Genomic DNA, 13,530 nt, shown 5'->3' with positions numbered 1-13,530 from the left:
CGATACGTTACTGTCTGCCTGCAGTAGATAGCAAACACTGACCCCCACTGACATGACAGCGTACACTACACTACAGGAAAGACTGGGAATATTAGAAAAATTAAACATTTAATTTTCTGTTTTGTTGTATGTATATTGACTATGACTAGCATATTAATGCTGAAAGCATGGAAAGTACTTGATTATAATTTTAACTGTATTTAAAAAAAGAAAAAGAAGTCGCTTCTGCTCACCAAGCCTGCATTTATTTTATTCAAAATGGTCAATTTTTTTAAAATATTTGTACTATTTAAGATAACTCTTTTCTATTTGAATATATTTTAAATGTAATTTATTCCTGTGATTTCAAAGCTGCATTAGCATCATTACTCCAGTCACATGATCGTTCAGTCTAATATTCTGATTTGCTGCTAAATTTATATATATATATAAATTTAGCAGCAAATCAGAATATTCAGAGTACAATGTCTGAACCATTGGGTGCACATAGTCAACCTTCACACCTGTTCTTACTGGTGAAATGTGCAATCAGTGAAGACTGGCCACCAGGCTGCAAAAAATATAGCCATGAAACCTCCAGCATTATATTGGCCAGTGTTTCAGTTTCATTGTCCAACCCCTGTATATATATATATTATTATTAGTAGTATTATGTTTAAAAGTGTTGAGCAGAATTTGTTCAGGTTTCTTTAATGAATAGAAAATTCAGAAGAACAGCATTTATCCGAAATAGAAATCTTTTGTAACATTATAATTTGTAAGTCTTTATCATCACTTTTGATCAATTTAAAGCATTCTTGCTAAATCAAAGTATTAATTTCTGTAATTACTTTCCCATAAAAAATAAATAAATAAAATTATACTGACTCCAAGTCAGTTTGTATAGTGTATAATAAGCTTTTTATTTCAGATAAATGCTGATCTTTTGATCTTTCTTTTTCAAAGAATCCTGAAAAAATATACTGTTTTAAATACTGATGATGATGATAATAATAATAATAATAATAATAATAATAATAATAATAATAAATGTTTCTTGAACAGCAAATCAAAATAAAGATTTCTGAAGTTTTCTGAAGTCATATTATGTCGCTTCGGAAGGCCGGTGTAAAAAAGTATATATATATATATATACACATACACACACACACACACACACAAACAGAGTCAAACCCGAAATTATTCATACCCCTGCCAAATTCTGACTTAAAGTTACTGGTAACACTTTACAATAAGGTTCATTAGTTAAACATTAGTTAATGTATTAACTAATATGAACTAACCAAGAGCAATACATTTGTTACTGTATTTACTAATCTTTATTAACGTTAGTTAATGGAAATACAGTTGTTCATTGTTTGTTCATGTTAGTTCACACTGCATTAACTAATGTTAACAAAATTTTAATAATGTATTAGTAAATGTTGAAACTAACATTAACAAAGATTAATAAATGCTGTATAAGTGCTGTTCATTATTAGTTCATGTTAACTAATGTGGTTAACTAATGTTAACTAATGAACCTTATTGTAAAGTGTTACCAAGTTACTTTTATTCAACCAGCAAGGTTTTTTTTTTTTGACCGTAAATGACACAGGCTTCTCCCAAAAGATATGGTGTACAAGAGGCATCACTGTGGAAAAAAAATATTTCTTAGCTTTTATTTACATTTGATCAAAAAGTGGCATATACAAAATTATTCATACCCTTTGCAAACTGTCACAGTCTGTCACAAAATCCAAAGTTCTATACCATTCCAAATAGTCCAATCTGTTCTAAAGCATCCTAATTACCCTGATTCATTGGGAACAGCTGTTTTAATCAAAGCAACTGTGAAAAACAGAAGCTCTTTGCTGTTGGTTTGTGGACAGTCATAGCTAAGACAAAGGAGCTCACTGAGGACCTGCGGCTGCGTATTGTGGCTGCTCACGAGTCAGAAAAGGGCTATAAGACCATATCTAAATGTTTTGAAGTTCCAGTGGCTACAGTGCAAAGTATTATTAAAAAATACACGACATTCTGCACTGTGAAATCTCAGAGGACGTGGTCGGAAGCCAAAAGTGACACCTGTGCTGGCCAGGAGGATAGTGAGAGAGGTAAAAAACAATCCAAGGATCACCATCAAGGCCATCCTGATGAAACTGGGCTCTGCTGGTTGCAAAATTTCAAGGCAACCAGTCCAACAGACACTGCACACCGCTGGGTTCCAGGGAACCTAATCACAGTAAACAACACCATGAAAAAGGAGCAATACATCAAAATTCTCAACAACAACATCAGGCAGTCTGCAGTCGGCCTGAAAATCCTGGTTCAGTTTGGCCAACCACAAATGCCTTTTGTTTCTCAGACAGTTTTTTGCACTCTTCTGCATGATTTGTTATAACTTTTGGCAGTCTGTAGTACTCCAAATGTTTTTCCTGGTCTGACCGATTAATACAGCCCAAAACATGACAATAATTGTGATGACATCATCAGAATGGTACTGTATCTAGAGAAAACAAGCAGAAAAGATGATCTGTAGACACAGAAATGATGCTTTATCCAGCATGACTTTATTCATTGTACAAATATGTTCATCAGTGGTGTTTTGGTTCTCCACAGTTATCTTTTGTACAGCAATATTAGCCCATCCTGTCTTAACCAAGCTACCAAACTATACAGAAAAACCTTTCAATACCAGCAAAATCTCTTCAACTGTAAAGACAAATCAACGCTTCATAAAAAAAAAACATGGTTAAGGCACATTATTTGAAAAGCTCAACACATAATATTATACTGTATGTGCATTGGGATAAAAAGAACAACAAACGTTGATAAATTACCACAGATTAGTGAGTCTTGCGAAAATAAAAAAAGAAAGAGGTAATTACTCTTCAATAATCAATAATCAGTTAGTGATACGCATATCCTCTCTAAACTTCACACTGACGATTCCTGATTTTGACCATGATTGTATGCCTTCCTGAAAACCGCAAACACAGTTTAGGTCAGGTTCAAAACAGTGCAAAGTGATTTACATAACGATAAATACTGTGCTATGATGATAAACATAAAACTCCACTTTATTAAATGTGCCACTCTCTAGACATAGAGTTATTTAATACCTGAAACGTTGGTGTCAAATTTATCCCTAATCTTTAAAGAAACGTACATCAGCATTATCTCAATAGACATTTATTATAAATGTAAAATGTTTTGCAGTTGCAACCCTGTGTGTGTGTGAAGATAAAAAGATTGCATACGGACAGAATATGCTGATAAAGAGTGTTTGATTGGTTATCTTTTCTAAAGTACCCCAAAAAGAATAAAAACTTTACAAATCCAAACCACTGCATGATCCACATGCTTGGAGAGAATATTATTTTCAGTGCAATATTATATTGACAATATGAGGGGAATGTGGGAGTCTTCTCTTGACGTCAACCTGAAGCTTTGGTTTCCCACTCCTGCAAACACAAACAGAGAGGGTTAAGGGTCACAGCAGTTTACTAATATATATATTAAAATAATGTATACAAATATTTGATAGTAAATATTATTCATTTGAAATATAGCTGCAAGGAGCAATTACAGAAGCAAGCATCGGACCAACTGCAGCAATAATTAATTGAGGCCATTTTAACACGATTTTAGTCCAAATGGCTGAAAAATCATATAAAACTACTAGTAATATGATTTAATGGCTTATCACTTTTGACCAATAGCTGGCACTGTTATCAAATCGATGTGGTGTGTTTATTGTGAGGTAACAACGACACAAAGTTTGGTGTCAAAGCTTTGCAGAGATAAAGCCTCAGAGTCATTTTTGCATCATACCTCGAATTGGTTGCATTGCTATACAAATGTGATTTAGTCTATTGACACGAAATCCATAACTTTTTGTTAGCACAGTCTGAAGATCATCTGACTTGATTTTGGTGAAAATCGGACGAACGGTCTTGGAGGAGTTTGAAAAAGTAGGTTTTTAACTTAAATCAAAATGGCGGACAGGTCAGTACACTATGGAATAACTGGTATCTATGTTGTTGGCATGAACCAAGGAATATTTTGAGGCTAGTTTTATTGCAATAGGCTAATGTAATCAAAATTTATAATTATGAATTGTTAATGAATGGTTTATCACTCTTGACAAATAGGGGGCGCTGTTACCAAATTAATGTGGCGTGGCCAGTGTGAGGCGACAATGTCACATGCAATGTTTGGAGTCAATTTGTCAAAGCTTTGCAGAGATACAGCCTCAAATGCAGTTTGGCATCTTTTTAGGAAATTCATTGATGCCTTAAATGAAAACCTTTTTGTATTTCGACTAGTGGTGGGCCGTTATCGGCGTTAACGTGCTGCGTTAACGTGAGACTCTTATCGGGCGATAAAAAAAAATATCGCTGTTAATCTATTCTCAAAGTTGGGTTGGGAGCTGGGTCTAAAATACGCGAGATATGATGACTTTAACCTTGATATTTTAGCGCGTATGATGTATACCTAGTCTAATTGCACTGTAGGGGGCGAGAACGAGTCTCCAACTTCTGTGAAATTACCACATCAAATGAGACGTGCAAAGTCTGCAAACATGGATGCAGTTATGAAGCCGCTTCAGGGCAGGTGCGTTCTTAGACCCTTTTTACTGGGGCACGCGCCCCAGTGAAAATCTACTGTGCCCCAGTAAAATCTCAAGTTTGAGTTATAATTTACTTTGATAATCCCGAAATAAAGACATTAAACTATATGGAACAACTGAACTGATGCTTCTAAAAGCAACGCAGTTTAATCGAAGACTATGCACGCAGATAGGCTATTCTTTCCCGTGCGCGTCTGTGTATTTAACGGCAACACGTACGTTGTGCAGCCTTTTGCGCAGAAGTACTTGGTTACACAAGTTTGTATAGGTAATTATGTTGTAAATGCAATTGTCAAGCAGTTTGTGATGCATTTTGGAAACAGGAGATGAGCGCCTGATCTAATGCGCCACCTGGCCCGTTCTCGAAGACTTACTTTTAGTCATTATTTGGGTAGCACGCATATTCTGAATGCCTTCAGCAGAATTCAAATTAGCCATTTTAATCTAGATTAATCTAGATTAATTCCAAGATTTAATCTAGATTAATCTAGATTAAAAAAATTTATCTATGCCCACCCCTAATTTCGACACAAAATCCATAACCTTTTGCCAGCATTGTCTGAATATGATCCCAGTCAAATTTGGTGAAAAAACAATTTTCTAGGAGAAGTTTGAAAAGGAAGGTTTTCAACATAAATCAAAATGGCGGACAGGAAGTTCGGCCAATTTTGGCATAATTGGTATTGATGTTCTCGGCATGACCCAAGGAATATTTTAAGATCACTGTCATTACAATAGGCCAATTTAATCAAATATTATGAGCATTTTTTAAAATTTCTTTATGACTTTTGGCCACAAAGTGGTGCTGCCCCCAAACTTTTTGAGTACTGTCAGGGCATAGTGCTGAAGATACATAAAAAGTTTCAGAATGATACTCCAATGCATTCATAAAATATAGCATTTAATGATCAAAGTCAAAATGGCTGACATCCAAAATGGCTGACATGGGAAAACTGGGTATGGTTCCACTTGGCATGCTCCTCCGAATCTAAGGGGTTTTGTGATTTTTGGCCAAACCATCTAGAAGTTATAAGCAAAAAAAAAAGTTTTTCATATCTTTTGACCACTAGGTGGCTCTGCGCCGAAACAATGCAGGTAGCCTCAGGTCATGGTTGTTATAACACACACAAAGTTTAGTCTCAATACACCAAACAGTTGCGGAGATATAGGCTCACATCCATTTTTGCATGCTCTTTGTCAAAATTCGGGTGGGTCGCAACTCGCGAGTCTTATAAAATGGGTCGCCAGAAGATTTTAAGAAAATGTATATATGTAACAAAGTTCAAGAATCAGGAAAAAGAAATCAGGAACCGGCAAACTTAACTTTAATAACTAAATAAACATAAATAACAAAACGAAAGTAAGCAGCAGCTGCCTCATGGCAGAATCCAATGTGTATTTGTGTTTGCGCTCTGTTTTAGTAGCCTAGTTTTGAGCATTGTAGCCAATATCTGTTGATTTCTGGAACACAATGGCCAATCGAGGCATTCCAGTTAGTCAGAATCAATTTACAGCTCAAATAAGTTTTTGTTTAAGTCCTTGCAATCCTCTCATTATAATGAACAGATGTGATGTAACTAAGAGATTAATTGTGCCGCGTAAAGAGAGATTAATTGATAATTGCAGAATTTTCTGAGATCACGATAAACTGAAATGAGTGACAGCGTTTCAGTGAATAAGGAAGTAAAATTTGTATTCAAATTCTGAATGCACTATACATAGCCAAGGAAGCGCGTACGTAAAGTGTTAAGATGACCCATGTGGCATACTTGCTGCACATTTTAGAAGTGACATCTGCATCTAAATGGGGGATTCTCTCGAAATTGCAATGACTGATTTGATTATATATGAATCCCATAAATTTAAATAGAAAAGAAAAATAGGGTCACTCTTAAAGGAACACTCCACTTTTTTTGGAAATAGGCTCATTCTCCAACTCCCCCCCGAGTTAATAAGTTGATTTTTACCGTTTTGAAATCCATTCAGCCATTCTCCTGTTCTGGCGATATCACTTTTAGCATAGCTTAGCATAGATCATTGAATCCTATTAGACCAATAGCATCGTGTTCAAAAATGAACAACGAGTTTCGGTATTTGTTGTATTTAAAACTTGACTCTTCTGTAGTTATATCGTGTACTAAGACCGGTGGAAATGCAAAGCTGCGAGTTTCTAGGCTGATAAGATTAGGAACTACACTCCCATTCCGGCGTAATAGTCAAGGAAGTTTGCTGCCGTAATATGGCCGAAGCAGGCGGAGTATTATCAGAAATGAGTTCCCAGCTAGTTTAGCATTTGCACATGTGCTGCGTGGTATTACTGCTCCTGCTTCAGCCTTATTACGGCAGCAAACTTTCTTGACTATTACGCCAGAATGGAAGTGTAGTTCCTAATCTTATCAGCCTAGAAAATTGAAGCTTTGCATTTCCACCGGTCTTAGTACACGATATAACTACAGAAGAGCCAAGTTTTAAATAGGACAAATATGGAAACTCGTTGGTCAGTTTTGAACGTGATGCTATTGGTCTAATAGGATTCAATGATCTATGCTAAGCTATGCTAAAAGTGATATCGCCAGAACAGGAGAAAGGCTGAATGGATTTCAAAACGGTAAAAATCAACTTATTAACTCGGGGGGAGTTGGAGAATGAGCCTATTTCCAAAAAAAGTGGAGTGTTCCTTTAAAAAAGTTTGAAAACCAGCGTTCTAGACGCTAGAGAGTGGTGGCGCTAGAGAGTTAGAGGTAGATATGATTAATGTTAAGACTGTCCTCTATCTGTGTGCCAAATTTCATAACTTTCCGCAAGCGGTTCTATGGGCTGCCATTGACTCAAGACTGGAAGAAATGTAAGAAGAAGAAGGAAGAAGAAGAATAAGAAATCTAACAGATACAAGAGGTGCCTTCGCACCTTCTGTGCTTGGCCCCTAATTAGCTTTTTTCAGTCATCTGGAAATCCAATACAAGGACAAATTCATGAGTGACTGTGCATTCAACTCATCGTTAAGAAATCTTACCTTCCTCCTTTGGAAAACCCTGCCATGCTCAATAAAAAGGGCAGATGGGGCTTTCTTTAGGGTGCTTTTTGCTGAGGCTGTTCTTCTCAAGAGTGGGGTCAGGAAGCCCCCCTTTGAGAAACAGAAACAGAGGAGAGTGTGTTATGCACATTTCCTTTTATAGGATGAAATGGTGAAATATCCTAAATGACTCAAACAAGAGTCACAGCTTCTTCTAAATAGTAAAAAAAAAGTCATTAGACTCCTCCAGTAAGTCCACTCATCATTGCTTGATGAAGCAGGATGTAATGGTGGGTTAAAACAGCTCTTATCTGAGCGTTATTCTCTGCTCCTCTGGGAGGAAGTGGCTCTCAATCCAACCCACTGTAATTACTGAACTCATAACGGCAGCAACAACCGACAAACAAAGCACCAAACAGGACTAGTAGCCAATAATCTTTTAATTTGGAACAAGTGCTGAAAATATTGAAAAATACTGAAAATGACCCAAAACAATCTGATCTTTGTCTCATGTAATTGATGTTGCAAATCAATATTAGCTTGTTGCAAAGTGTTGCAGTTACACAATCTAAACAACAGGTGGCAGTGTAATAGTACACTTTCAGCGGTTCAGTCATCTACTGACAACCAACTGCCACTTTAAAGTGCTCCTATCAGCACTTACAAAATACTATAGTATTACCATGTTTTTTGTCATGCACCAAGGTTAGCGTGGTATTATCACTAGGTAAAACTAAAATCATGAAAAATGTTAACTGAAACTTAAACTTGATTAATTTCAGCTAGTTGCAACACATTATTTTTTATTTGGTTTAATTTCATGTACTAAAATAACTAAAACTGAAATAAAATAAAAAACTAAAGGCCTGCAAAAAATATAAAGGCAATTTAAAGGCATTTAAAAAATAATAATGAAAATTATATAATGCACAATCAAAATGACTAAAAGCTTAAAAATAAAATAAATAAATATTAATATAAATGAAAAATATATGATAAAAATCAATGAATTTGCATAGTATTCCAAGGTCCAAACATTTACCATAGTTTTATAATTTTATTATTAATACTTTTTATTAATAATAAAAATGATAAAAGCGCACAACAAACTTACTAAAACTTTAAAATTAAAATTATATTTCAAAAAGTCAAAACATAATATAAAAACTACAAAATGATCTCAATGATACTATATTGATATAAATCATGAATTTGCATAGTATTCCAAGGAAAACGAAGTGCTACTATTTACCAGTTTTATAATTGTATTAATAATAATTTTTAGTAATGATAAAAATGATAAAAATGCACAACAAACTTACTAAAACTTTAAATTGCATAGTATTCAAAGGAAAACAAGGTACTACTATTGTAAATGTTTGGACATCTGCCATATAATTTTATTATTAATCATGTTTATTAATAATAAAATAATAAAAAAAGAAATAAAAACTATAATATTCTCTTAATGATACTGAATTGATACTATATTAATATAATTCATGAATTTGCATAGTATTTCAAGGAAAACAAGGCATTACTCCAGTAAATGTTTGGACTATGGTACATTTCTAATTTTATTATTAATCATTTGTAATAAAAAATTAAAAATATAAAAAGCCCACAAAAAATATTTAAACTTTACAATTAAAAGGAAAAATATATTCAAATAAAATTTAAAAATAAATCATGAATTTTCATAGTATTTTCAGGAAAACAAAAGTACAAGGTTTTATCATTTTATTATTAATAATTTTTATTAATAATAAAAATTATGAAACTGCATAACAAAATTACAAAATAAAATATAAATAAATATAAAATATAAAATAAAAACTATAATATTATCTCAGTCTCAATATTAATCATGAATATGAATAGTTTTTACAGGAAAACAAGGTATTTACTATAGTTTTATAATTTTATTATTAATAATAAAAATAATAAAAACACACAACAAACTTACTAACACTTTAAAATTTAAATTTAAAATATATTTTAAAAAATCTAATATAAAAAAAAAACTATAATATTCTCTCAATGACACTAAATTGGTATAAATCATGAATTTTCATTCTAAAGGAAAACAATGTCTAAAAATGTCTAAACATTTACCATAGTTTTATAATTTTATTATTAATCATTTTTATTAACAATAAAAATAATAAAAGCGCACCATAAATACTTAGATTTTATAATAAAAAAATGGGGGGAAATATATATATATAAATAAATAAATTAATTAATATATATATATATATATATATATAAAATAAAAACTATAATAATATCTCAATGATACTAAATTGATACTATATTGATATAAATCCTGAATTGATAAATGTCTAAACATTTACCATATTTACCACATTTTTATTAATAACAAAAATGCTAAAAACGCACAACAAAATGACTAAAACTTTAAAATGTAAATTAAAAATATATATATAAAAAAATCGCAATATAAAATAAAAGCTATAATATTATCTCAATTATACTAAATTGATACTAAATATCATAAATTTGCATACTATTCCCAGGAAAACAAGGTAGTACTATGGTAAATGTCCAAACATTTACCATCATTGTATTATTAATCGTTTTTATTAATGATAAAAAAGATGAAAATGCACAATAAAAATTACTAAAACTTATTATCTCAGTGGTACTTAATTGATACTGTATTGATATAAATCATGAATTTGTTCAGTATTCCAAGGGAAAACAAGCTACAGTACTACTATGGTAAATGTCCAAAACTGTACATTAGTTTTTATCATTTTATTATTAATAATTTTTATTGATAATAAAAAAGCTAAAAATCGCACAACGAAATTACCAAATATAAAAAATTATAAATATAAATACTACTCAATAATACTAAATTGATATTATATTGATATTATTCATAAAAATGCATAGTATTCCAAGGAAAACAAAAGTATGAGTCGTATGATAGTTACCTGTGCTCGTTCAGTGCAGAAAGCGAGGGAGCGTCTGAATGAATTTCGTTTAGCTGGTTTCGTCCCCACGCTCACGAGGTTGACCTCTGACCCTGCACGCAACTGCACACGTCTCTTTCCTGTCAGGTCCAGCTTCTGCACACCCCTCTCAATCTCAAACGCTTTCGTACCTAAAAACATAAACACACACACATATGATATACACTACCAATCATCTAAGATAGTCTCGTTAGCACCAAGGCTGAATTTTTTTTGATCGAAAATACAGTAAAAACAGTCAAATTGTGCTATATTGTTGCATAAACTTAAAATATCAGTTTTCTATTTAACTACATTTTAAAATGTAACTCATTCCTGTGATGCAAAGCTGAATTTTTCTGCATCATTACTCATCAGTGTCACATAATTCTTCAGACATTATTCATAAATGCTGATATGAACAGTGTTAGTGAAGAGCTTGAGACAAAATATGGGAAATGTGATGTTATTGTGCACAGTTTCCAATTAGGCTGTATTTTTTGTGTTATTCCACCACAGAATGCTTTTAATTTCCATGACTTTCAGCAAAATAAACAGAATTCCCCTTTAATGCATGTGCGTCCGCTGTTGGACACTGTCAGTAGGCAAATTAAACTAGTTTGAGTATGAATAGTGTTTATTTTCTAGAAGGTAGTGCATGATTTTTCAGGGTTTTGTGGATGTTTATTCACTTTTCCACTTTTTACCCTCTCTTAATCTCCTCCCTGAGTAGAGCATGTTCTGGAAAGTTGGGTTCAAAAAGAAAACATGATATTCTCATGGTTTTGACTAAAGAATCTTAGAGTATGTGTGTGTGTGTGTGTGTGTGTGTGTGTGTACGCCACAATGCTACATCCCTGCACTGAGACCAAAACCACACGGGAGAAAAAAAGCGCCAGCCGCCGCTGATCCCTACCAAAATGGGAGCACAAGAGTGTTGCCTTCCTCTGCTGAGACAGTCCAGAAACACAAAGAGTCTAAACCTCACCTCACATGCCCTATAGTACACAAGACTATAAAACACACGCTCACACACTGACGCTTTCTAAACACGGCTTGTACACTAGCTTTCAGTACACTAAGAGTTTTATACAGAAATGAACACAGCAAGGATGCACTAAATCAACAGTAAAGACATTCATAAAGTTAGAAAAGATTCTATTTCAAATAAAATATGATCTTTTAAACTTTCTATTCAAGTGTCAGTTTCCACAAAACTATATTAGACATGGCTAATAATCAGAAATGTTTCTTGAGCAGCAAATCGGTATATTAAAATCATGTGACACTAAAGACTTAAATAAAGATGCTGAAAATTTAGCTTTGCATCACAAAATTAATTCCATTTTAATATATATGAAAATAGAGAACTATGGAAGCCTGTTTCCACCACTGAATGAAAATTAATAATTAGTAATTATGATTTTTTTATCTTACAATTCTGACTTTTTCTCGCAATTTACTTTTTTCTCAGATTTGCATAATACAAACTCGCAATTATGACTTTTTTACTTGGAATCGTGAGATATAAACTCAACTGTGAGTTGAAAAGTCAGAAGTGCAAAATATAAATTTGCAATTCTAAGAAATAAAGTCGCAATCCTGAGAAACAAAGTCAGAACTGCAAGATATAAATTCGCAATTCTAAGAAATAGTCACAATTATGAGAAATAAAGTCAGAATGATGAGATATAAACTCGTAATTCTGAGAAATAGTCAGAATTATGACATATAAACTTGCAATTCTGAGAAATAAAGTCACAATTCTGATAAATAAAGTCTGAATTGTGATATATAAACTCACAATTCTGAGAACTAAAGTCACAATTCTGAGAAATAAGTCAGTATTGCAAGAAATAAACTCATTTCTGAGAAAGTCGCAATTCTGAGATATAGTTGCAATTGTGAGAAATAGTCAGTATTGCAAGATATAAACTCGAAATTCTGAGAAAAAAGTCACAATTCTGAGAAGTAAAGTCAGAACTGCAAGATATACGTTTGCAATTCTAAGAAATAAAGTCACAATTCTGAGAAATAGTCAGAACTGCAAGAAATAAACTCACATTTCTGAGAAATAAAGTCAAAATTGCAAAATATAGTCGCAGTTGTGAGAAACAGTCAGAACTGCAAGATATAAACTCGAAATTCTGAGAAACAAAGTCGCAATTCTAAGAAATTAAGTCAGTATTGCGAGATATAAACTTGAAATTCTTAGAAATAAAGTCACAATTCTGAGAAATAGTCAGTACTGCAAGATATAAACTTGAAATTCTGAGAAACAAAGTCGCAATTCTAAGAAATAAAGTCAGAACTGCAAGATATAAGTTTGCAATTCTATGAAATAAAGTCGCAATTCTGAGATATAGTCTCAATTTTGAAAAATAGTCAGAATTGCAAAATTTAAACTCACAATTCTGAGAAATACAGTCAGAATTGCGAGATATAGTCGCAATTGTGAGAAATAGTCATTATTACAAGATATAAACTCGAATTTCTGAGAAATAAAGTCAGTATTGCAAGAAATTCTGAGAAATAAAGTCAGATTTGCGAGATATAAACTCACATTTCTGAGAAAGTCGCAATTTTGAGAAATAAAGTCAGAACTGCAAGATATAAGTTTGCAATTCTAGGAAATAAAGTCACAATTTTGAGAAATAGTCAGAATTGCAAGATATGAACTCAGTTCTGAGAAACAAAGTCAGAATTGCGAGATATAAACTCACATTTCTGAGAAAGTCGCAATTTTGAGAAATAAAGTCAGAACTGCAATATATAAGTTTGCAATTCTAAGAAATAAAGTCGCAATTCTGAGAAATAGTCAGAATTGCAAGGTATAAACTCACAATTCAGAGAAATAAAGTCAGAATTGCAAGATATAGTCGCAATTGTGAGAAATAGTCAGTATTACAAGATATAAACTC

General features: G+C 32.7%; 1 protein-coding gene across 1 annotated transcript in view; it reads right to left on the bottom strand.

Annotated features, from left to right (window-relative positions):
* Positions 1-2,406: 2,406 nt before the first annotated feature.
* The window catches only part of LOC141287522 (actin filament-associated protein 1-like 2), an 82,316-nt gene continuing 71,192 nt past the window's right edge, over positions 2,407-13,530 (bottom strand). Inside the window, exons 13-15 of the mRNA XM_073819686.1 lie at positions 10,592-10,761; positions 7,629-7,739; positions 2,407-3,446 (exon numbers count right to left, since the gene is read on the bottom strand). Coding sequence (XP_073675787.1) covers positions 3,420-3,446; positions 7,629-7,739; positions 10,592-10,761 — 308 coding nt within the window. The 3' untranslated portion in view covers positions 2,407-3,419. The remainder of the gene's footprint in view (positions 3,447-7,628; positions 7,740-10,591; positions 10,762-13,530) is intronic.

The sequence above is a fragment of the Garra rufa genome, chromosome 15 (genome assembly GCF_049309525.1).
Source record: "Garra rufa chromosome 15, GarRuf1.0, whole genome shotgun sequence".
In the NCBI taxonomy this organism is placed as follows: Eukaryota; Metazoa; Chordata; class Actinopteri; order Cypriniformes; family Cyprinidae; genus Garra; species Garra rufa.
Note: the sequence above shows the minus strand (reverse complement) of the source record. Positions and strands in the feature narration are given on the sequence as shown.